Here is a 26,626-nt window from a genome sequence, read left to right on the forward strand (position 1 = left end):
AGTCAAAAAACAAAAGCCATCTAACCTACACTATGCCATTATCATCCATATGCTTATCCAATAAACTTTTAAATGCCCTCAATGTTGGCGAGTTCACTACTGTTGCAGGTAGGGCATTCCACGGTCTCACCACTCTGCGTAAAAAACCTACCTCTGACCTCTGTCCTATATCTATTACCCCTCAGTTTAAGGCTATGTCCCCATGTGCTAGCCATTTCCATCCGTGGGAGAAGGCTCTCACTGTCCACCCTATCTAACCCCCTGATCATTTTGTATGCCTCTATTAAGTCTCCTCTTAACCTTCTTCTCTGTAACGAAAACAACCTCAAGTCCATCAGACTTTCCTCATAAGATTTTCCCTCCATACCAGGCAACATCCTGGTAAATCTCCTCTGCACCCGCTCCAAAGCTTCCACGTCCTTCATATAATGCGGTGACCAGAACTGTACGCAAAACTCCAAATGCGGCCGTACCAGAGTTTTGTACAGCTGCACCATGACCTCATGACTCCGGAACTCAATCCCTCTACCAATAAAGGCCAACACTCCATAGACCTTCTTCACAACCCTATCAACCTGGGTGGCAACTTTCAGGGATCTATGTACATGGACACCTAGATCCCTCTGCTCATCCACACTTCCAAGAACTTTACCATTAGCCAAATATTCCGCATTCCTGTTATTCCTTCCAAAGTGAATCACCTCACACTTCTCTACATTAAACTCCATTTGCCACCTCTCAGCGCAGCTCTGCAGCTGATCTATGTCCCTCTGTAACCTGCTACACCCTTCCGCACTGTCGACAACACCACCGACTTTAGTGTCGTCTGCAAATTTACTCACCCACCCTTCTGCGCCCTCCTCTAGGTCATTGATAAAAATGACAAACAGCAACGGCCCCAGAACAGATCCTTGTGGTACGCCACTTGTAACTGAACTCCATTCTGAACATTTCCCATCAACCACCACCCTCTGTCTTCTTTCAGCTAGCCAATTTCTGATCCACATCTCTAAATCACCCTCAATCCCCAGCCTCCGTATTTTCTGCAATAGCCTACCGTGGGGAACCTTATCAAACGCTTTACTGAAATCCATATACACCACATCAACTGCTCTACCCTCGTCTACCTGTTCAGTCACCTTCACAAAGAACTCGATAAGGTTTGTGAGGCATGACCTACCCTTCACAAAGCCATGCTGACTATCCCTAATCATATTATTCCTATCAAGATGATTATAAATCTTGTCTCTTATAATCCCCTCCAAGACTTTACCCACAACAGACGTGAGGCTCATCGGTTTATAGTTGCCGGGGTTGTCTCTGCTCCCCTTCTTGAACAAAGGGACCACATTTGCTATCCTCCAGTCCTCTGGCACTATTCCTGTAGCCAATGATGACATAAAAATCAAAGCCAAAGGCCCAGCAATCTCTTCCCTGGCTTCCCAGAGAATCCTAGGATAAATCCCATCAGGCCCCGGGGACTTATCTATTTTCAGCCTGTCCAGAATTGCCAACACCTCTTCCCTCCGTACCTCAATGCCATCTATTCTAATAGCCTGGGTCTCAGCATTCTCCTCCACAACATTATCTTTTTCCTGAGTGAATACTGACGAAAAATATTCATTTAGTATCTCGCCCATCTCTTCAGACTCCACACACAACTTCCCATCCCTGTCCTTGACTGGCCCTACTCTTATCCTAGTCATTCTTTTATTCCTGACATACCTATAGAAAGCTTTTGGGTTTTCCTTGATCCTACCTGCCAAATACTTCTCATGTCCCCTCCTTGCTCGTCTTAGCTCTCTCTTTAGATTCTTCCTCGCTACCTTGTAACTATCAAGCGCCTCAACTGAAACTTCACTCCTCATCTTCACATAGGCCTCCTTCTTCCTCTTAACAAGAGATTCCACTTCTTTGGTAAACCACGGTTCCCTCGCTCGACGCCTTCCTCCCTGCCTGACCGGTACGTACTTATCAAGAACACGCAGTAGCTGTTCCTTAAACCAGCTCCACATATCCAGTGTGCCCAACGCTTGCAGCCTACTTCTCCAACCTATCCCACCCAAGTCATGTCTAATGGCATCATAATTGCCCATCCCCCAGCTATAACTCTTGCCCTGCGGGGTATACTTATCCCTTTCCATCACTAACGTAAACGTCACCGAATTGTGGTCACTGTCCCCAAAGTGCTCACCTATCTCCAAATCTAACACCTGGCCTTGTTCATTACCCAAAACCAAATCCAATGTGGCCTCTCCTCTTGTTGGCCTGTCAACATATTGTGTCAGGAAACCCTCCTGCACACATTGTACAAAAAACGACCCATCTAATGTACTCGAACTATATCTTTTCCAGTCAATATTTGGAAAGTTAAAGTCTCCCATAATAACTACCCTGTTACTTTCGCTCTTATCCAGAATCATCTTCGCCATCCTTTCCTCTACATCCCTAGAACTATTTGGAGGCCTATAGAAAACTCCCAACAGGGTGACCTCTCCTTTCCTGTTTCTAACCTCAGCCCATACTACCTCGGAAGAAGAGTCCCCATCTAGTATCCTCTCCGCCACCGTAATGCTGTTTTTGACTAGCAGCGCCACACCTCCCCCTTTTTTGCCTCCTTCTCTGAGCTTACTAAAACACCTAAACCCCGGAACCTGCAACAACCATTCCTGTCCCTGCTCTATCCATGTCTCTGAAATGGCCACAATATCGAAGTCCCAGGTACCAACCCATGCTGCCAGTTCCCCTACCTTATTTCGTATACTCCTGGCATTGAAGTAGACACACTTCAAACCACCTACCTGAACACTGGCCCCCTCCTGCGAAGTCAATTCTGTGCTCCTGACCTCTATACTCTCAATCTCTCGTACCCTAAAACTACAATCCAGAAAACCCACACAGACACTGGGAGAACGTGCAGACTCCGCACAGACAGTGACCCAGCAGGGAATTGAACCTGGCGCTGTGAAGCCACAGTGCTAACCACTATGCTACCATGCTGTCCCACATTTGTGGAGAGAAAAGGCAGCTAACGTTTCCAGCCTGGATAACTCTGTCAAAGCTAGAGAGAACTGGAAAAGGGGTCAGATTTATACTGGAGTGGGGGCGCATGGAGTTGTGGGACTGGATAGGGGCCAGCGATAGGTGGAGATTGACAAAGATGTCGAGGATTGAAGACAAAAGGAATGTAAATGGGGGTGATTTAGGCTAAGAAAGGTGCTAATGGTGGCACATGAAGAGATTAGTATGTATGAATGGCAGAACAAAGTTGAGCAGAACAAAGATGAGCAGTGTGTTAGAAGGGCAACTGCTGGATTATGGGAGGAGGCCCTGAGGCGATTCAATGCATCCGTGTTGTATGCCAGGCTCAGCCACAGGTGGTCCACAGGGCACATATGACGGTGGCCCGGATGAGCAGGTTCTTTGAGGGGGTGGAGGATAGTTGTGGGCGCTGTGTGGGGGCCCTGCTATATATGTTTTGGGCATGTCCGAGGCTGAGGGTTTTTTGACAGGGGTTTGCGGACATCATGTCAAAGGTATTAAAAGTACAGGTGGTACCGAGTCCAGAGGTGGCAATAATTGGCGTGTCGGAAGATCCGGGAGCCCAGAGGGTGAGAGAGGCCGATGTCCTGGCCTTTGCCTCCCTGGTGGCCTGGAGACGGATCCTATTAGGATGGAGGGACTTGGAGCCCCCAAAGACGGGGGTATGGGTTAGCGACATGGCGGGGTTTCTCAGACTCGAGAAAATTAAATTCGCCTTGAGGGGTTCGTTGCAGGGGTTTGCTCAGAGGTGGCAGCCGTTCATCGACTTCTTCGAGAAAAATTAAGCTGTCAACAGGGGAGAGGGGGAAGGGGAGGCATGGGGGAAACGAGTAAGGGCAGGAGAACCACGGATGGGGAGCTGGGGAAGGTGCCACTGTTTGTGTAAGCCATGGGTTTGTTATCGGTGGGTTTGTTGGTTATATTGTTGTGTTTTTGTTCTTGTTGAAATTTGATGTTTAAAATTGTTAAAATTATAAATGCCTCAATAAAATATTTTCTAAAAAAAATAAGTAGAGAGCAACTAGGAACAGTTGACCCAAATGGAGTGGGGGAGGGGGGTGGAACAATGTTGAGGGGAAAACAGATCAATGGAAGGAATGAAAATAAATTGATCGAAATAAAAATGGGGTGAAGGTGGAGAGAGTTCACAGTCTGAAGTTGTTGAACTCAGTGCTAAATCCAGAAGGCTGTAACATGCCTAATCGGAAGATGAGGTGGTGTTCCTCCAGTTTGCACTGGGCTTTATTGAAACATTACAACAGGCCAAGGACGGACATCAGTTCTCTCCAGCTTTGGACAAAGAGTCATCCAGACTCGAAACATTAACTCCCTTTTTTCTCCATCGATGCTGTCAGACCTGCTGAGGGTCTCCAGTATTTTCTGTTTTTGTTTCAGATTCCAGCATCCACAGTCATTTGTTTTTACTCGGCAATTATTGTTTCCCCTTGACGTCCCCTTGACGTCCAGTGGCATTACCATCACTGAATTCCCTCACCATCAACTGTCTGGGGGGCTTGCCATGGCCAGAAAAGTAACTAGACCAGACATATAAATAGAGTGGCTACAAGAACAGGTCAGAGGCTGGGAAATCTGCAGTGAGTAAAACACCTCCTGACTCCTCAAAGCCTGTCCACCATCTACAAGGCACAAGTTAGAAGTGTGAAGGAATACCCTCCACTTGCCTGGATGAATGCAGGTGCAACAGCATTCAAGAAGTGCAACATAGTTCAAGACAAAGCAGCTTGTTTAATCAGTACTCAATTATCATCTTAAACATTCACTCCCTGAACCACACAGTGGCAGCAGTGAGTAGCATCTACAAGATGCATAGCAGCCAGGGCTCCTTCAACAGCTCCTTCCAAACACGTGGCAGAAGTGTGCAAACAACACAATCCGCAAGTTCCCCTCTCAGTCACACAGCCCTAAGTCACAGAATTCTTCATTGTCACTGGATCAAACAAAATCTTGGTGCACTCTCCTTAACAATACTGTGGGTGTACCTACACCATTTGAACTGTGGGGGGTGCTCACCACCACCTTCACAAAGGTTGGATCTCAGTGGTATAAACAAGATGTGTGCATGCTGAATGCAGGAAGAAATTGGAGCAGCATTCTCCAGTGTGTTAATTTTTACCATGAAACTTTATGTTTACTGAAATATCTTCTATATACTAGGAAGAGATTCAAGTGAAGCAACTCTGAATTCAGAAATTTTCTCCATCTTCTCCCCAATTCTCAAATTTCCAATTCTCACATATCATTGGTAACTTTTAATCATGAAACTTCAACATTTAGGAATGCTAACAATGATGAGAAACCTTCGATAATTTCTAACGTCAATCAGAAAGCTGATTTTAAAGTCAAAATTATAGCTTATTAGTGAATTAACCTATGTTTCTGTCTGGATTTGTTCCATTATAACATGGCAAAACATTTTTTGTGTACAGCTTGCAGTGTGTGGACAAGGCAACAGTCATTTTTTTATTTGTGGAAACAGGTTTCTAAAGGGTAGGTTGTTCAAGTAATTTTTAAAAATAAATTTCGAGCACCCAATTACTCCAATTAAGGAGTAATTTCCCATGGCAATCCACCTATCCTGCAGCTACCCTGTGAGACCCATGCAGACACGGGCAGAATGTGCTAATGCTATACGGACAGTGACCAGGGCCGGGATTGAGCTCAGGTCCTCAGTGCCATGAGGCAGCCATGCTAATCACTGCGCCACCGTGGTGCCCTTAATGATGTTTTTCAAGGAGAGCACTAAATTTCTCAACAAAAGAAAATGCAGTGGAAGTGATATATTTGGACTTTCAGAATCTCCTTTTAAAATGAGTCATATAAAACACATTGTAAAACAGCAATATGTGAGTTTTTTTTGCCCACCCCCCCACCAAGTGTTTTGCACTACCTCCTTGATGCCCTCAGTCAAACTGGTGAATTGGAAGATCAATTTAACCAGCAATAAACAAAATTCAAAATGGATTTTGCAAAATAAAATTTGTCAGCTGCACCTGCAAAACAAGCATGTTTGGAATTTCAGCCTCTGGAGTGTCAGACGTGCCCAACTAACAAATGTGAGACTCACCCATTTATTCCTGACAACAATCTCCTTTTGGCATTCGGTTATCAGGAGCTACATTTCATGATATTTGGTGTGATATAATGTAAAGGTTTCTAAGTGTGATAGCGTGCGGGAACTGCCATGAGCTACCCGGCAAGGCAGTCACCAGTATCAAATGTTAATTGGTTCACTTAATGAGGCCCCATGGGCTTCACACCATGAATGACTGTCACACTGGCTGATTCACCGGGACCGCGCTCACCAACCCCCTCGCTAACAAAGGGAGCAGCACTTTAACCGATCCCGCAGAGGTAAGCTCACACAGCATGCAGCTGTGTGCTGGAGACCAGCTTCATGATTGGGGGATGCCGGCCTGGCCCACCTGCTGGATGTGGTGGAGTCACTACGGGATACCGAGGGGTTTGGCGGGTCAGCCACATGGCAGCCAGTACTTCCTGGGCTGAAGTAGCAGTAGCCGTCAGCACAGGGAGCGCGACTTGGAGGACCGCCATACAGTGCTGCAAAAAGCTAAATGACCTCCATCGCACCGCATGGGTGAGTTGACATTGGCCCCTAGCACTGGTCCCGCCTGACGCCCCCCCCCCCCCCAACATGTGGCTCACGATGCCTTCTCTGTATCCGCACGAGAGACGCTGGCCCATAAAAGACAGGAGAGAGCCCAAACAGATAGCAGGGTGCCGGTCATCAGAGTTCTAACCCCTTACGAGGAACAGACCCTGGAGGTTGCGGGGGTGGCCACTGTGGACAGATCAGTTACCAGTGCCGAGATAGGCCTGCACTGCAGAGATGTGTAACCACTGGCCCCACCAGAGGACCGGTCACATGTGAGTTGCATATGCCAGCATGTTGATCCTGTCCCCTACTGACCACATATCCATTCTCCTACAGGATCTCCATCCAATGGAGCCTGCCCATCCGGAGTGGTCTCCCACCACCCCCCATGCCTCCCAAGAGAATAGCCCATAAGGGAGCTCCGAGGATGGCACCATAATAGTCGCGATACAACAGTCACCCCACCCTCCACCAGCGCAGAGACACACACCTCAGTGTGCAAAGGTAGTGGACAGGCTTCTGGGGCACATTCTGATGAGCACCACACAGTTGCTGATGCACATCAGGTGGAGGCAGGAACACCCAGGCGAGACAGCAGTCAGAGGTCTGCTGGATCCCAGTCAAATGCTGAGCCTCTGGACCAGGTTTACCCAGAGCTGATGCAGTCGATAGGGTATGTCCGAGACATTCAGGGAGGAGATATCAGCAACACTCTAGCAGGTCCACAGCGGATTGGAGGAGTCCCAAAGTCAGAGGGCGCAGACGATAGCGCCTGCAATACATGGCACCAAAGCCAACACTGCAGTGGAGAGCCTGGTGCATGACATCAGCACCTTGGTGGTGTTCAAGGCCTTGTCCAGTCAGTGACGGCCATGTCTGAGTGCCTCGGCCCCATGTCCCAGTTACTGGTGTGCGTGTCACTGAAGAAGGCGGACCTTTCCGAGGTGCCGGCGCATGTCCAGACGCAGGGGAACATAACCAAGGTGCTCCAGAGCATGGCCCACTTACAGAGGGGCGTTGCTGAGGGTGTCGACACCATTGTGGAGCTGCCAGGGCTGGCAGAGCCAGATGATACGGAGGCATCCAAAGCTCAGTCCAGCTGCCCCTCCGTCCCAAGGTGACCCCTGGGGCCCTATGGGCACCAACTGCAGCCTCCCTATGGGGTGGCGATGGCAGCCACCAGTACCCCTGAACCACCCCCTACTGTGGTAAGCAGCAGGCTGTCTCCACCGCTGATGTGCACCCTGGGAAACACCGAGATGTAGTGGCAGAGCATGAAGTGGTAAACAGATAGAAGATCACTGAGAGAGCATAGGAGAGGGGAAGGGGTTGGGAGGGGGGTTGAGGAATGGGGTGAAAGGGGGCAGCATCATCTGGCTCTAGAGGCGGTTGAGGTCACTATGGTACAACAATAAAACATATTGCACCGAAGACATGTGACGCCTCTTGCATGTAATTCCGCAATGTAGGCCAAACTCCTGCCCCCCCCCTCGAGCACGGTGGTCCTGGATCTTCCCCCCGGGCATACCACATGTAGGTGATGGGCGCGAATGCGCACTTGCAGACAGAGAGGAGTCAGACTATGGCCTATGGCATAGTGAGGAGAACTGGTGCTCGACTTACAGCGGGTTATCATCACCCTCTTGCCCTCGACATGGACCCGCTGACACAGGCCCATCACCCTGGAGTGATGTAACACAGAACCTGGGATGGTGAAACAGGGCAATTGGGGTGGGGGTGGCAGGAAGGTGAGGTGAGCCGGGTTGGGGAAAGGTGTGGTGGGTGGGTGGTAAGGGGGAAGAGTGTGGGATGACGGACTTAGCCACATAGTATGTGAAGCGGGCGAGGATGAGGGCCTTCCTGGCTCTCAGGGCATGGCAGACCCTCTCCACTGGCACCTGTCTTCCATCCTCCAGCTGGTCCTGCAGGTCCTCGCCGGGCTCATTCTCCAGCCCCACCTGGTCCAGCACCACCACCTTGTCCTCCTCGGAGGGACTGTATGTTCCTCCTCCAGCACGTCGCCCCGCGAATGTGCCAGGTTGTGGAGGGCACAGCAGACCACCACAAAGCAGGCCTTCTCGGGGGCGTACTGCAGTGAACCATATTTTTAGTGGGTGGCCTCATGGGCCTCATTATATCGGGTCTCCGCATCGGCCACCGACCTCCATATTGGTTTCACTAGCCAGGTCCAGCCATCGTGGGGTCCATCTGGCCATCCTGGGGGTCCTTCGAAGATGCCGGGGATCTCCGGATTTCCCACGTTGTAGCTGCCATGTACACTCCCTGGGAAGCGTGCATACCCATGCATGATCTTCATGTGGAGGTCGCACACATGTTGGACATTCTGGGAGTGGAACCCCTTCCTGTTGATGTAGGGCGCTCCCTAACGCTCCGTGCACTCAAGGCAACATGCACGCCATCTATTACCCCCTGGATTTGGGACAACCTGGTGATGGCAGAGAGTCCTGCTGCCCAGGCATCCTGTTGGGCTTTGTCCATGTCAAAATTTATATAGTTTGCTGATCGGGCAAACATTGTATCTGTGACTTCACAGATGCACTTGTGGGCTGTTGGTTGGGATATGTCGCACAAGTCCCCACTTGAGCCCTGGAATGATCCCGAGATGTAAAGCTTCAGGGCTGCCGAGGCGTGAAGGTTTCAGGGCTGCCGAGGCATGAAGGTTCAGGGCTGGCGTGACTTTGATGGCCACGGGGAGTGGATATCCTCCATGTGGTGCCAGGTGCGCAAGGCCATGGCATAGGTGCCGCACCGTTCCCTTGTTGAGGCGGAGCCTCCTGCAGCACATGCTATCCTACATCTGTTCGAAAGGCCAGGAATGCCTGTACAGCTTGTGCCGTCGCCGGCCTCCCCTTCTAGGACCCTCCTGGCCTGATGGGCAGCCAGGTCCTCAGGATGTGGAGTGGGGCCCTGATCATGAACTGTCGCTCGAGCCTCTGTCGACGCTGCTGCCGCTGCTTGGTCTGCCAGCAGCACCGCGAAGGCAGCCCCCGAGAGGGTGCAAGATATTCACCCCGTGTAATATTTTTAAGGAATTAATGAAGGACAGTCAACCAGCAATGGCCTCCAGCCCGGTACACTCTGGTTCCCCCATGGACACCCCCCTTCAAATCACCAGCCATTCCTCAGGGTTCTGTGTAACACACCCTGCGCACGCACCTCCAGCCGCAGCAGGAGCCTCCCAGCACCAGAGCCTGTACCCCAAACACCCTCTGGTAACATTACCTGGACTGGGTGCTGATTCCCTCTCCGGTGCACACACCACTCTAGTTGTGGGCATGTCCCCAGTGCTGAGGGACAGCTCTTGGGTTTTTGGATGTTGCCTTCTGCCTCTGTGGTGGGTTGATGCCACCGGTGTTCAGGCAGTGTCCAGGTCTCACGACCTGGTTGGGATGCGAGGCAGTAACTCACACCTGTGACATGGCAAATGTACCCACGGGAATCCACTTGGGGGCTGTGAAGTGCTCACATTACTACAGTTGCCATGGGGTGGCATGCGGCGCAGTGGTTAGCACTGGGACTGCGGCACTGAGGACCCGCGTTCGAATCCCAGCCCTGAGTCACCTCCTTCAGGTCAAGTTGCTGCTGAAGTCAAATTAATCATCACATTCCACCACCACAAATCAGCTCCTTAATCCCAATTTGCTGGCCCCATCTGCCTTTAGTCCAAAATCAAGTATGAGAATCTCCTGGACTACTAAGACTGAGACCATTTTTTCAGCAGCCTTTGCTGATTTCCCTTCCCCACCAGTCAAATCCATACATCCTCGACCCCAGTTCACCCATAGAGTCATTTATGGCACAGAAGGAGACCATTTGACCCATTGAGTCCGTGCCACCGAACTTTCCTCCTCCTTTAGTTCATCACCATCTGTGGATTAAATCTCAGTGTATGTCTTGGGATGTTTTTCCATTAAAGTTACTATCTAAATAAAAGTGGTGTCAATAGCTCAAAAGTAGAGGTGAATGATGTGTTTTCTATATCAATTCGAGAATAAGATTGAGAGTGTAGAGGTAACAAATTGTACAGTACTGGTAATTGAAACCCAAGCCAACTGCAAATTACCAATTATTTCTGTCTGGGCTTTCAAGGTTTAGTTGCACAAGTGCAAGAAGACTTGTTTATGAGGTTGCTGGTGCTTGATTTCTTCTTTTGTGTTTTTGCCAATGGCTCTGTCAATTGTTACTAAATGTTAAAAATCCCAATAAAAATATTTTTTTTAAAAACAAGCCCAAACCTTATTTGTTTAAGTACTATTAGTGAATCTTAGTAAATGATGTTCTTTTACTCAAAAGAACAATAAATATGTTGCTTTTCTCTATATATAGATAGAAATTAGACAAAAGCAAAATACTGCAGATACTGAAAATCTGAAATAAAAACGGAAAATGTTGGAAAAACTCTGCAAGTCTAGCAGCATCTGTGGAGAGAGAAGCAGACTTAAAGTTTTGAATCCAATATGACTCTTCAGAACCCATCATTTGTACATACTGTATATTGAATTCCTTGTGTGTTTCCAGATTTGTAAACTGTACATTTATCTTAACTAGGTCTAAGATATCCTCTTAAGATTCTAAATGAATTAGACCAGTGCTGTTTTTAAATGTGTCTGTTTGAATTTTATAAGGTGGCGGCGTTCAAATTAGCAAACTTTCACACAAACCACCTCAGAAAGAGACAATCGGAAAAGGTGACAATCAGTACACGTACCTAAAGGATGGAGATGTGTTGGAAACTGAGGGAGCCACACTGAGGTATTTTTGGATAGAATGTTGCCTTTTCAATGAGCAAGTTTTTGATTTTTTTTCTATATTTGTAAATGTGTGTATAATTACATCTGATAGAAACCAAAAGGAATTATTTGAGTCAGAATTAACCGCATAATGGGTGAAATGCTTAAAAGGATGAAATTGAAAGAACTTAAGGATGTTAATAAACTAAGCTATGCAGGGTCTCGGGGGGAGGGGGGGGGGGAATCAGCTAACGGGCATTAAGGGCCTTGAAATAGGCTCCTTATCCTTATTGCCTCATTTATCTTGGCAATCGGCCCTTTCTAACTTTGCACAGAGGACTACTTGCAACAAGATTATTCCGCCCATGCGTAGTAATGTTCTAATCAGGAAACGGCTGACATTTTCAAAACTATTGAATGTTTCTTTTGGAACTAAAAGGTGCAGGAGTACTCCTAACTCCACGTAAAGGTGAGATGAGAGGAGAAGTGATGCCCTTGGGATCAAGGTAGCATTTAGCCAAAAGTGGCACCAAGAATCCCTAGTAAAATTGTCAGGAGAAAAGTTCTGCATTTAGCTCCAAGAAAGAAGATTGTGGCTTTTGGAGGCCAGTCATATCAGCTCCGGGATATCACTGCAGTGTTTCCTCGGATTTGTTTCCTAGTCCCAACCATCTTCATCTCCTTCATCAACAACCTTTCGTCCATCATATGGTCAGACGTGGGTGTGTGCACTGATGATTGCAGTGTTCAATTCCATTTACAGGCCCTTGCATAATGAAGTAACCCTTGCCCATTTGCAGAAAGACCTGGAGAACATCCACTGACTCCAGTAAATTTCTCTTAACCACTTTCCCTTGACACTCAATGGCATTTCCAACAATGAATCCTCCACCATCAACATCCTGGGATTGCTATTGGACCCAACACACAAATATTGTGACTACAACAGCAGGTCAGAGGCTAGGTATGCTGTAGTTAGTGCACCCCCCCCCCTCAAATCTATGACCTCTCCCACCTAGAAGAATAAAGGTGAATGGGTGTTTGAGAACACTGCTGCCTTCAAATAGCACACTATCTTTTTTAAAATAAATTTAGAGTACCCAATTATTCCTTCTCCAATTAAGGGGCAATTTAGTGTGGCTAATCAACCTAACCTGCACATCTTTGGGTTGTGGGAGTGAAACCCATGCATACACTGGGAGAATGCGCAAACTCACACGGACAGTGACCCAGGGCCAGGATCAAACCCGGGCCCTCAGCACAGTAGGCAGCAGAGAACTGCACTATCTTGACTATTCCTTCATCACAGGCACAGGATCAAAGTTCTGGAAATCTCTACCTAGCAACACTGTAGGAGTACCTTCAGCGCAGTGATTGAAAAAGGGGCTGACCACCACCTTCTCGAGGACAATTAAGAATGGGTTACAAACGTTTGCCTTGCCAACAATGCCCACATCCCACAAATAAGCTTTATTTTTAAAAATGCAGGCCGTTTCCAGACTAATATCACATTCATCCTTTCCAAGCCCTACTTGTAGGCCTCAGTATTTTAGGCAGCTGACGTTCCTCAAGCTGAGGAGCAACAATTTGCAAGAGTTTGACATTTGCCTCTCAACAGCCAAATTCAAATTAGACTAGGACCTCAAAATCACAACAGCCTCTTCGCTATCAAATGGGTGGCCAGCCGATGTGTTCTTTCAGTTGACCACCAAAATGTCAAAATTGACACTTACCAATGTAGAGCAGCAGCCATACAAGCTTTAAAATAACACTGCTTTGGGAAATCATGATTAAACTGCTCTTGTCAGACTCACCTTAAATACCATACAACAGAACCATAGAATTCTTACAGCACAGAAGGAGGCCGTTTGGCCCATCGGGTCTGCACTGACCTTCTGAAAGAGCGCATGACCTAGCCCCACTCCCCCGCCCAATCACCATAACCCCACCTAACCTGCAAATCCCTGGACACTTAAGGGGCAATTTTATCTTGGCCAATCCACCTAACCTGCACATCTTTGGATTGTAGGAGGAAACCGGAACATTTGGGGGAAACCCATGCAGACACTGGGAGAAAGTGCAAACTCCACACAGATGGAATTGAACCCGGGCCCTTGGTGCTGTGATGCAGCAGTGCTAACCACTGTGCCACCGTACCACCCATATTCAGATCTGATCACTAATACACCATGGAGACATTCAAGCCCTGGCAGAGGTGTCGGAAACCACAAAGCTTGACCCAAGTGACAAGTTGTGAGCAAAGATGGGAAAGAAATTAGCTGCGCGGTGATCTTGTAGAGCATATAAAATATTTAATGTAATACAACTAAATCTGGAATATTAATCAAAATTGCAAGAGTAGTGCAAGTGAACATGAGTTCAAACTGTTAAAAAGTGAATATAAGACTTTTTATATTCAGGAAACTATTCTTCACACAAAGAGTGACCACTACATGAATTATAAGCATAATACAAATGAAAACCTTGAAATAATTATAATTAATTACATTGTGCAGTGGGAGGACTTTAGGATCATCCTGGATGGATGGACTAAGATAGACTGAATGACCTTTCCCCATCTGTAATCATCTTGTGAGCATGTACGTCCTATAATGAAAGACATTTCATCCATGTTCTCTGGAGTTCAGAAAAATGAACCAAGATCTCATTGAAACATTCAAGGTCATGAAAGAGCTTGACAGGATTGATACTGAAATGTTGTTTCACCTGGCTGGGGAACCTTGAACAAGGGGCACAGTTTAATGATATGGGACCGATCATTAGGACTGAGATGAGGAAAAATTGCTTCACTCAAGAGTTGTGAATCTTTGGAATTTTCTACCCTAGAGAGTTATGGATGAGCCATCATTCAATATATTTAAGACTGTTAGACTTTTGGTGTCTCAGGGAACCAAGGGATATGGCGGCACGGTGGCCTGCTGCCTCACAGTGCCAGGACACAGGTTCAATTCCGGCCTTGGGTGACTGTGGAGTTTGTACTTTCTCCCTCTGTCTGCATGGGTTTCCTCTGGGTTTCCTGGTTTCCACCCACAGTCCAAAGTTAGATGGATTGGCCATGCTATATTGCTCCTTTGTGTCCAAAGATGTGCAAGTTAGGTGGGGTTGTGGGGTTACAGGCATAGGGTGGGAGAGTGGGATGGGTGGGGTCCTCTTTTAGACGGTTGGTGCAGACTCGATGGGCTGAATGGCCTCTTTCTGCACTGCAGGAATTCTATGGTTCTATTCTATGGTTCTATGGGGAGCGGGCAGGAAGGTGGCATTGAAGCCCATGACCAATCATGATCAGAGTGAAGCAGATTGACAGGTCATATGGTCTTTTCCTATTTCTTATGTTTGTTTGTTTTTAATTTAGGGTACCCAATTATTTTTTTTTCCAATTAAGGGGCCATTTAGGATGACCAATCCACCTACCCTGCACATCTTTGGGTTGTGGGGGTGAGACCCACGCAGACACGGGGAGAATGTTCAAACTCCACAAGGACAGTGACCCGGGGCCAGGATCGAACGTGGGATCTCTGAGCCGTGAGGCATCAGTGCTAACCACTGCGCCACCGTGCTGCCCCTACTTCTTATGCCATTTAATCTGATTTTTAATTGCAATTAATTTAGAAAAGGTTTTTTATTTTTAAAGAAAACAAACTTTTCTTTTCAATTTGTGATACATTTGTTGGTCCCATATTATGTGTGAACTTCGAAACATCTCAAATGTGATCAACTAATTCTGCTTGTGCGTTTATCTGTGATAATGGACCCTTTTTTTCTTTTTAAATTTGATGTAAGGCAAGGTACCAAATGAGTAATTTGCATTAGTATTCACCAAAGAGAAGGACTTGGTGGACAATGAATCTAGGGAAGCGTGTGTAGATAGTCTGGGCCATGTCGATATCAAAAAGAAGGAAATGCTGGGTGTCTTGAAAAACATTAAGGGAGATAAGTCCCCAGGGCCTGATGGGATCTACCCCAGAATACTGAGGGAGGCAACGGAGGAAATTGCTTGGGCCTTGACAGAAATCTTTGTATCCTAATTGGCTACAGGTTAGATCCCAGAAGACTGGAGAATAGCCAATGCTGTTCCTTTGTTTAAGAAGGGTAGCAAGGATAGTCCAGGAAATTACAGGCCGGTAGCCTTATGTCAGTGGCAGGGAAATTATTGGAGAGAAATCTTCTGGTCAGTATTTATTCTCATTTGGAAACAGATGAACCTATTAGCGAGAGATAGCATGGTTTTGTGAAGGGGAGATCGTGTCTCACTAAATTAATTATGTTTTTGAGGAAGTGACAAAGATGATTGATGAAGGATGGGCAGTGTTTGCTGTCTACATGGACTTCAGTGAAACTTTTGACAAGGTCCCTCATTGCAGACTGGTACAAAAGGTGATTCACATGGGATCCAGAGGTGAGCTGGCAAGATGGATACATCACTGGCTCAGTCATAGAAGACAGAGGGTAGAAGTGGAAGGGTGCATTTCTGAATGGAGGGCTATGACTACTGGTGTTCCGTAGGGATCAGTGCTGGTTTGCTGTTGATGCAAACAGTTGCTGTTTGTAGTATATATAAATAATTTGGTCTGATTAGTAAGTTTGCGGATGACACAAAGGTTGGTGGAGTTGCGGAAAGCGATGAGGATTGTCAGAGGATACAGCAGGGTGTGGATTGGTTGGAGACGTGGGCGGAGAAATGGCAGATGAAGTTTAATCCGGACAAATGTTAGGTGTTGCATTTTGGAAGGTCTAATACAGGTGGGAAGTATACAGTAAATGGCAGAACCCTCAGGAGTATTGACAGGCAGAGATTCATGATCAGGTAGTAGAATATTGGGATTGAGATATTACATTAGCTTCTCATTAACTTTGGACAAGTACAAGGGAGAACTATGCTATTGAGTAGTATGGTATTTTAATGGAATGTCAGGTGTTCCTTTCTTTGTTGGAGAAGTGCATTTTCATAATCAGTCCACCTATTGGTCAACTTTACCCACCATAGGAACATAGATAGGCCATTCATAGGTGCCGCATAGGAGACTGTTAAATAAGTTAAGAGCCCATGGTGTTCAGGGTAAGATCCTGGCATGGACAGAGGATTGGCTGACTGGCAGAAGGAAGAGAGTGGGGATAAAGGGGTCTTTTTCAGGATGGCAGCCGGTGACTAGTGGTGTGTCTCGGGTTGGTGCTGGGACCACGACTTTTCACAATATACATTAATGATCTGGAGGAAGGAACTGAAGGCACGGTTGCTGAGTTTGCAGATGATACAAAGATCTGTAGAGGGTAGGTAATATTGAGGAAGCAGGCGGGCTTCAGAAGGACTTGGACAGTCTAGGAAAGTGGGCAAAGAAGTGGCAGAATACAATGTGGAAAAGTGTGAGGCTATGCACTTTGGAAGGAGAAATGGAGGCATAGACTATTTTCTAAATGGGAAGATGCTTAGGAAATCTGAAGCACAAAGGGACTTGGGAGTCCTTGTTCACAATTCTCTTAAGGTTAACGTGTAGGTTCAGTTGGCAGTTAGGAAGGCAAATGCAATGTTAGCATTCATGTCGAGAGGGCTAGAATACAAAACCAGGGATGTACTTCTGAGGCTATATAAGGCTCTGGTCAGACCCCATTTGGAGTATTGTGAGCAGTTTTGGGTCCCGTATCTAAAGAAGGATGTGCTGGCCTTGGAAAGGGTCCAGAGGAGGTTCACAAGAATGATCCCTTGAATGAAGAACTTGTCGTATGAGGAACGGTTGAGGACTCTGGGTCTGTACTCGTTGGAGTTTAGAAGGATGAGGGGGGATCTTATTGAAACTTACAGGATACTGCGAGGCCTGGATAGAATGGACGTGGAGAGGATGTTTCCACTTGTAGGAGAAACAAAAACCATAGGACACAATCTCAGACTAAAGGGACGATCCTTTAAAACAGAGATGAGGAGGAATTTCTTCAGCTAGAGGGTGGTGAATCTGTGGAACTCTTTGTCGCAGAAGGCTGTGGAGGCCAAATCACTGAGTGTCTTTAAAACAGAGATAGATAGGTTCTTGATTAATAATGGGATCAGGGGTTATGGGGAGAAGGGGGATGAGAAAAATATCAGCCATGATTGAATGGCGGAGCAGACTCGATGGGCCGAGTGGCCTAATTCTGCTCCTATGTCTTATGGTTTTATTCAATCCTCTGAGCCTGTTGTCCTGTCCAATTAGATCATGACTGATATGTATCTTAATTCCTTTTACCTGCCTCAGTTCCCTTGCTTAATACCCTTGCTTCATAAAAATATACGGTTGGAGATACATAAATCACTAAAAAAATAGTAATGCAGGTTAATGATGCAATGAAAAATACAAAAATAAAGTTTTCAACAGAATAGAATTCAAAAAGAAAGAAGTACAGGTCACAGTTCTGCCCTCCATTTACAAAGAGGCTTGAAAGGCACTGGAGAAAGTGCAACAAAATCACAAGGGTGGTACCAGAACTGAGGAAATACTAATTAGGCTGGATCTTTTTATTCTCGAGAAAATATAGCCTGAAAGAGGTCTTTGAAATTATGAAGGAGATGGGCAGCACGGTGATTAGCACTGGTTAGCACTGCTGCTTCACGGCACCAAGGTCCCATGTACGATCCTGGCTCTGGATCATTGTCTTGTGTGGAGTTTGCACATTCTCCCCGTGTCTGTATGGGTTTCACTCCCACAACCCAAAGATGTGCAGATTAGGTGGATTGGCCACGCTAAATTGCCCCTTAATTGGAAAAATAATAATAATTGGGTACTCTAAATTTATAAAAATAAAAGTTTTTGAAAAATGAAGTAAGTAACCTGGAAAACAGGTCTCTAAGGCAAAACTGTTGCCTCATGGGTCTACCAGAGGAAATGGAAGGCAACACTCCCACAGAAAAATAGCCGGCATGTTATTTAAAATGTTGGGTGAGAAGGTGCTCAAATCCACCCCAAAGCTAGATTGCTCTCATCACGCACTGCAACCAAGACCTCATGCAGAGGAACCCCCTCGAGCGATGATCTTGGAAGTTCCATAACTTTAAAGCAAAAGAGCAGATCCTTCGAGGAGCGTGTCCTGGAGGTGACTGGGGTGGCCAAGGACAGAGCGGTCACCCACGCGAAGGCTGGTGGATGCCGCAGAGGTGAGGAACCACTGGGTTCCATCCGGAGGACCTGTCAAACATGAGTTGTTGTTGTCTTACTGACTGACCCAGCCTCACACTAACCACATGCCCATTCTCCTGCAGGTCCGCCGACAGTGCCGGTCCATCCTGAGTTTGGAGGGGGGGGCTTTGTCCTGACTCCCAAGAGAATATCTTGGAGGACATCTCCGAGGATGCAACCATTATAGTTGCAGCACATCATCTGTCATCCCCACCCTCCACCAGCGCAGATCATACACCTCGGTGGGACATGTTAGTGGTCAGGCTTCGGGAGCACAATCTGGTGAGCACCACACTGCTGCTGATGCACATCAGGTGGAGGCAGGAACCCCCAGGCGGGACAGCAGTCGACGGTCTGCTGGATACCAGGACCTAATGCTGAGCCTGTGGTACAGAGGTACCCGGAGCCGATTGAGAGGATAGGGTACAGCCAGGACATTCAGAGGGCAATGTTGTCGTCATTCCAGCAGATCTATAGCCGACTGGAGGAATCCCAGAGGCTACGGGCGTAGGATATGTTGTTAGCAATGCATGGCACCAAGGCCAAAACTGCTAGGGTGGCGACTGCAGTGGAGAGTCTGGTGCACGACGTCGGTGAAGGTGTCCAAGGTGTGGCTCAGTCGGTGACAGCCATGGCTGAGGGTCTCAACAGAATGTCCGCCTCATCGGGGGATGTGACCCAGTACCAGGCTGACCATGATGAGGTTCTGCGGGACAACAATTCCCGCTGTCAAATGGGAATGGCGAGGCGCTGCAGAGCTTGTCCCAGTCGCAGGTGGGCATTGCCAAGGCACTGCAGAGCATGTACTAGTCACTGAGGAGCATTGCCGAGGGCATCGACACAATGCTGCAGACCATGGGGAACCGCCAGGGCTGGCAGAACTGAATGATGCAGGGGCAGCCGCGGCTTGAACCAGCTGACCCTCCATCCTAAGGTGAACCACAGGGCACGATGGGCACCGAGCAGGAGGAGGGGGCGGGCTGGGTGCCAACCCAGGCCCATCAAATGGAGTGGGGATGGTGGCCACCAACTCCCCCGAGTTCCACCCTTCTGATGAGTCCGCGTCTCAAAGTCAGCACAGGGGACAGTGCAGCACAGCTGTGCATGTGCCATCCGTGCCTTCGGTGAGTCGGTGCCTTCCGGCCTCAGAGCCCCAGAGGTCTCCCGCAAGGGGCATCGAAGGCCACGGGAAGAGGTAGGTAGTTGGCTGCCTCCACCTCTTAAGGGGCATCCTGGGGAACCACTTAATAGTAATAACCTTTATTGTCACAAGTAGGCTTACATTAACACTGCAATGAAGTTACTGTGAAAAGCCTCCAGTCACCACATTCCGGCGTCTGTACACAGAGGGAGAATTCAGAATGTCCAAATTACCTAACAGCACTTCTTTTGGGACTTGTGGAAGGAAACCAGAGCACCCGGAGTGGCCCAAACCGGGAATTGAACCTGGGACCATGGAGCTGTGAAGCAACAGTGCTAACCACTGTGCTACCGTGCCACCTTGTTTTAGGCGTAGTGGTAGAGCTAGGATCACTGGGGGGGGGGGGAGGGGCGGCACCATCAGGAGAGTGGAGAATTGTAAAACACATTAAACACCTTTGTGCACAACTAGTATGATGCCTCTTTCATTTTCTTCCATAATGCGGCCCAACCTCCAAACCCTTGGCCCATCTCTCCAGACATCTCCCCCTCCCCGTGGCACCCACCCACCCTCCAGCCATGGACAAGTCCTCGGAGCTGTGTCCCATTCCCTGGGTGTTCGGATGTTGGCTGCTGCGTATGTGATGTTGCCTCCCGCAGTGTCCAAGATCAGTGTCCAGGCATCAAGGTTTGATTGGAATGCTAAGCAATCACTCCCACATGCTACTTGGCCCCCCCACCCAGGGGAATCCACTTGGGATGTGTGAAGTGCTCACTTAACCACGATTGCCAATTCCCCATCAGCAATAGCCTTCAGCCGCATGGCCAGAGGCCTTGGCATTCAGTGGGGGTTATGGGTGCTTGCTGGGGCAGACTGACAGGGACAAGGATTGCCCAAAAATGGGTAAATGATCCAGGGGTTGGCATGGTTGTGCCGCACGCGGTTGCCCACCAGTTGCCTCCCGAGTGCCTCCTTTCCCACCCTCCTATGGAGGCCCACCCCTGCGGAGGGTCCCCCACCCCCAACCGAGAGTCCCCCACTCCCCGCTGAGCACTGGGGCGGCAAGTCCAGCATCCCTGGGCTCTTTGGCTGTGGGCAAAGATGGCTACTTCCCTCTCTAGCTCCCCACAGAAGCCCTTCCACCAGATTCACGTTTTTCAAAAGGAGTACTAATTGGCACCAGCGAGCACACTTGCTGGAGAGACCGCTGAATGATAGGAAGCCATTGGATATGGGGTGGCTCTCATTAAATGTATGGAAATGGGGCTTAAGTGGATAATTGGTTTCTCGACTCACTACAGCGAGATCCAGATATTGCCTACAGGAGCAGGCCGGTTACATCGTAAACTGTTTGGCACCTGGCGCGGTTCTCGTTTTTGGCCTGTCCCACTATTCAGCGGCCTAGTTTTGCTTGAGTGAGAGCATAACAAGGCCGGAAGATCATGCCCAATGTCTGTGGGATGACTAGCCCCATCCCAGGACCAAGCCACAATCTCAGTGCTCCTGAGGGTAAGTACTCAGTGGAGTGTGGGTCTTACTGACCCATTTCACACTCCTTAACAATGATGTTAAGATACTGGCAAACATCCTAGCAACCCGGCTGGAGCCCTATCTTCTAGATATAATATTGGAGGATCAGACAGGCTTTATCAAAGATAGACAGTTATCGGCCAATGTTCGACGTCTCTTGAACGTTGTCCTATCCCTCTCATCTGCTCGGGAGAATGAAGTTATGGTATATTTGGATGCAGAAAAAGCATTTGATAAAGGAGTGGAACTACCTTTTTGAGATTTTGGATAGATTTGATTTTACCCTAAATTCCCCACCTGGGTTCATTTAATGTACAATTCTCCGAAAGCCAACATCCGCACAAATATGACCTCCTCTGAATACCTTTCACCAGGCAGGGGCACTAAACAGGGTTGCCCCCTTTCTCCATTGTTCTTTGCGATAGCCATTGAACCTCTGGTGATAGAGTTGATGGCGTCAGAGGGATGGAGGGAAATACACCAGGAGGGAGAGGAGCACCGGATCTTACTATAGGCAGATGACCTACTCTTATATATTACGGATCCGGTCCCCTCAATAGAAAGCATCATGAAGATACTCACAAAAATTGGCACATTTTCAGGTTATAAATTAAATGTGAATGAAAGTGAGTGTTTTCCAGTGAACTTGACAGCCAGAGGGACTCAGCTTGGTTTGCTGCCGTTTCGCCTCTTGTCCTCTATTTACGTATCTGGGGATCCGCGTGGCCCATAACTGGGCCTTACTCCACAAACTGACCTTTTCAAGCCTCATCGGTAAAATTAAAATGGACTTGCAGAGGTAGAATAATCTCCCCCTGACTCTAGCATCCAAATTGTCAAGATGAATGTGTTACCAAGGTTTTGATTCTTATTTCAGTGTATCCCATTTTATTTACCCAGAGCATTTTTTTGTTACAGTCAACAAATTAATATTGGTGTTCATCTGGGCAGGTAAGAGTCCCAGAGTCCGCAGCGCTCTGCTTCAGAGAGACAGAGTATCAGGAGGTTTAACCTTCCCAAATCTGCTCGGCTGCCAACGTACAGAAAATCCCACAATGGCTAACAGGAGCAGATTGGAGGCATGGTATTGTGCTGCAGCCTCCTCCTACACACCATAATTACTGCACTTCTGCCTTTTTCCCCAGTTGGTCTTTCCTCGAGCCCAGTGGTGATTTTCTCCCTCAGGATTCGGAAGCATTTTCGGCAACACTTCAGTCTCTCTCACTTGCCTGAGTATCTGACAACCACATCTTCGTGGTCTTCGAGCTTGGACCCATCGTTCAGGTCCTGGAGAACGGGAGGTCTGGTACACTTTGGGGATTTATTCCTAGCCAGCCTTGAAAAACTTTCAGACAGATACAATCTGACTGGTCCCAACCTTTTTCTTTTTTTCAAATTTGGGTATTCTCAAGTCGGTTATTTTCTCTTCCCCCGGGCCCCTCCTTCCCTGCTAGAAAAGGTATTGGCCTTGGCACAGCAGGAGAGAGGGTCATTTTAAATCTGTACAGCTTCATTCTATCTCCAGATTCTGCCCCTTTGGATCGAGTATATGAGAAATGGGTGGAGGAACTTGGCTCTCTTCTTACTGAGGAGGTTTGGAGAGAAACCCTCTATAGGGTGAACTCCACTTCATCCCGGTCCAGACTGAGTTTGGTTCAGTTTAATGTGCTACATAAAACTAAGTCTAAGACATGGATGAGTGGATTCTTTCAAGATGTAGAGAACAAGATGTGCTGTTCACTTATACTGGCTAACCACACACATGCTTTTTGGTCTGGTCCTAAGCTTGCTGGGTATTGGGCCTCCTTTTTTTGACACAATATCCAAGATTTTGCTGACAACCGTAGAACCTTGCCTGCTGGTTGCAATATTTGGCGTTTCATACTCCCCGTCTTTCTACTCAAGAGTGAAGGCGGATGTTCTTGGAAGTGAATATTACTCAACTGGAGATCTCCCTCACAACCAAGGCATCGGCCTGGTTGGAAGATTTGATAGCGTTCTTGGATCTGGAGAAAGTCAAGTGTACCATCAGAGGCTGGGTGGGGAGGTTCCAGCAGAGACAGCGGCCATTCATTTCTTTCTTTAAGGATCTGGACACGTTAAAGGGTTCGGAGGGATGAGTTAGTCGGGGGTAGATTAGTAATAGGGGCTCCTGCTTCCATTTCACTCTTTAACTGCCTTCCTACTTTTGATCCGATTGTTTTTTTATTTTATTTGGTTTGACCTTTACCTTTGTTGCCAGCTGGTATGCTGACCAGTTCACATTGTCCAAGTGCTCGGTCGTTCCCTGCTTAAATCCATATCACAGTAACTTTCCCACAACAGATGTTAAACTGAATAGGTCTATAATTTCCTGGCTTTTCTGTCCCACCCTCCTGGAACAATGGAGTGACATTGGGTATTTGGGTACGAGAGCACGATTCCTGAAATGAGAGGAAAGCTCATAACTCAATCAGCTATAATTTACTTTTTAATGTACTATCATATAGCCATCTAGTGCTAGACAACTGTCTATCGTCAGTCTCATTATATTTTCCATTACCTTTTTTCATTTTAGCTTTTATTAAATCAATGGTTTATTATCTCTGGTAGTTTGTCTTCTTCCTCTCCTGAAAAACTGCTAGAATGTAATCAGTTAACAAATCTGCCACTTCCTTATTTTCAATTACATTTTTCCTTCCAGTGTCATTAAGGGGTCCATATTACCTTAGCCACCCTCTTTCTCTAAAGGCTATAGAACTATCCTTCATATCTTGCCAAGTTTTTTCTCATCTGCTTTTCCTTCACTACCATCTTAATATCCCTTTGCTGTTCTGTTCGCTCCCAGGCGTGACATCGCCACTATTCTTTGCCTTGTGTAGATTTTTTCTTTTCATTCTCTACTGCGTCTGATCTCTATCCTTGACCAAGGTTGTTTAATTACACATGTATAATCTGACCCATTAGAGCACATATAGGTGTTGTGTTAAGGTCCTTGATATATTCAATGCTGGCCCAGGGTCATTGTCTGTGTGGGGTTTGCACATTCTCCTCGTGTCTGCATGAGTTTCACCCCCACAACCCAAAGATGTGCAGGTTAGATGGATTGGCCATGTTAAATTGCCCCTTAATTGGAAAAAATAATTGTGTACTCTAAATTCATTAAAACAAAAGGTCAGATAAATCATAAAATTTACAGTACAGAAGGAGACCATTCGTCCTATCGAGTCTGCACCGGCCCTTGGAAAGAACACCCTAAGTAAGCCCAGGCTTCCACCCTATCCCAGTAATTAATTGGGTACTCTAAATTTTTTTTTTAATGTTTTTAAATCTCTGGACTGTGGGGGGAAACCAGAGCACCCGGAGGAAACCCACGCAGATAAGAGGAGAAAATGCAAACTCCACACAGACAGTCACTCAAGGCCTGAATTGAACCTGGGACCCTGGAGCTGTGAGGCAGCAGTGCTAACCACTGAGCCACCATGCTGCCTGGTCCTTGATATAGTTTTACTTTATGCTACAGGTAGCTTGGAAATCAGGGGGCGCAATTCTCCCATCGAGAGACTAAGTCCCGACGCCGGAGTGAAAACCGGAGTATTTCACTCCGGCGTCGGAGGCCGCTCCCAGACCCCTATTCTCCCGCCCCCGGGTGGCTAGGAGCGGCGTTGCGTCATTTACGCGTGCCGGGCCTTGGCGCCGCATAAAAGCGGCGCCGCGCAAATGACGCAACCAGCGCCGCGTAAATGACACCACCCGCGCATGTGCCGTTCTCCCCGCAGCTGCCCCGTAAGAAGATGTCGGATGGATCTTGCGTGGTGGCGGAGGAAAGGAGATCCTCCTTCAGGGAGGCCGGCCCGCCGATCAGTGGGCACCGGTCGCCGGCCAGACCCCTTTTGAGGCCCCCCCAACCCGGTGCAGGAACCCCCCCCTCCCGCCCCCACAGGCCGCCCCCCCAGCGTTCCGCCGGCAGCGACCAGGTGTGGATGGCGCCAGCGGGAACCTGTCGTGTTGGGCAGGCCGCTCGGCCCATCAGGGCCGGAGAATCGCCACTCGCCCGTTACCAACGGCAAGCCGCGATTCTCCCAGCGGCCAGCCGTGATTCTCGCCACACCGATTTGGGGGGGGGGTGAGAATCGCGTGCGGGCATCGGGGCAGGACTCGCGCGGTGCCCAGGTGATTCTCCCACCCGGCGTGGGGGGGGAGAATTCCGCCCAGGAAGTATGAATAAAAGTAAACTGTGATTAAGGCAGTGTGGCAGATTGTGATATTCGTATCTTTTCAAAATGGAGGGTGAAACTTCATTGCCACAGTGATTACTACGACTATCTGATAGCATTGTGGTGGAATGTCATTTGACATAATTTTCTTTGTAAAACAGATGGAACAATAACAGCTAAATATTGAGTCTAAATACTGTCAAGAAAGTGTATAGTTTTTAAAATTATATCTGATAGGTGCTGTCTGAGAGCCTTAACCATTTAGCAAATAGCATACATTTACATTCTCAGTAGTCTTAGAAAGAAAGAATAAACCTGCATTTACATAGAATATTTCATAAAGTCATTTCATCTCAAAACACTACACACCCAATTAAATATTTCTGACATAGTGCGTGATTTTTTTTTAAAATTTAGAGTGCCCAATTAATTTTTTTTAAATTAAGGGGCAATTTAGTGTGACCAATCCACCTACCCTGCACATCTTTGGGTTGTGGGGGCGAAACCCACGCAAACACGGGGAGAATGTGCAAACTCCACATGGACAGTGACCCAGAGCCGGGATCGAACCTGGGGCCTCAGCGTCGTGAGGCAGCAGGGCTAACCCACTGCACCACCGTGCTGCCCTTATAGTGCGTGATTTAATGGAAAGTTTGTAAGTGTGGTAGCAAGCGGAAACTGCCACGAGCTTCCCGATGCTCAGTCCAGTGATGCCGTCTCCACCATAAAACGTTAATTGGTCCAGTTAACGAGACCCCACGGGCTTCACACCGCAAATGACAGTCCAGCCGTCTGATTTTCCGGGACCGCTCTCACCAGCACCCCCGCTAACAAGGGAGAGCAGCACGTCAATCGCTCCTGCACAGTCAGCCCCACACAGCTCGCAGCCATTCCATCGAAGAAACCAGCCCCATGATTCGGGGATGCTGACCTAGCCAGACTGTTGAATGCGGTTGAAATCGGACGGGATGCACTGTTCCTCCGAGAGTCTCGGAGAGTCAGCACAGAGTAGCCAGTGCCGCCTGGGAGGAAGTGACAGCGGCCGTCAGCTCAAGCAGAGCCACCAGGAGACCAGCATCCAGTGCCGTAAGAAGATTAACTCCTGCCACTGGGCTGCACGGGTGGGTTGGCACCGACCCCGCCCGCTCCATCCCCACCTCCCTGCTGGA

The 26,626-nt window shown here is 47.9% G+C and overlaps 1 protein-coding gene across 2 annotated transcripts in view; it reads left to right on the forward strand.

Moving 5' to 3' along the window:
• lactb2 (lactamase, beta 2) overlaps nucleotides 1–26,626 on the forward strand; it is a 108,184-nt gene that overhangs the window by 9,650 nt on the left and 71,908 nt on the right. For both annotated transcript variants that reach the window (XM_072467584.1, XM_072467585.1), the window contains exon 3: nucleotides 11,323–11,449. In XM_072467584.1, the coding sequence (XP_072323685.1) occupies nucleotides 11,323–11,449 (127 nt within the window). The remainder of the gene's footprint in view (nucleotides 1–11,322; nucleotides 11,450–26,626) is intronic.

Source organism: Scyliorhinus torazame, chromosome 11, assembly GCF_047496885.1.
Source record: "Scyliorhinus torazame isolate Kashiwa2021f chromosome 11, sScyTor2.1, whole genome shotgun sequence".
Taxonomy (NCBI): Eukaryota; Metazoa; Chordata; class Chondrichthyes; order Carcharhiniformes; family Scyliorhinidae; genus Scyliorhinus; species Scyliorhinus torazame.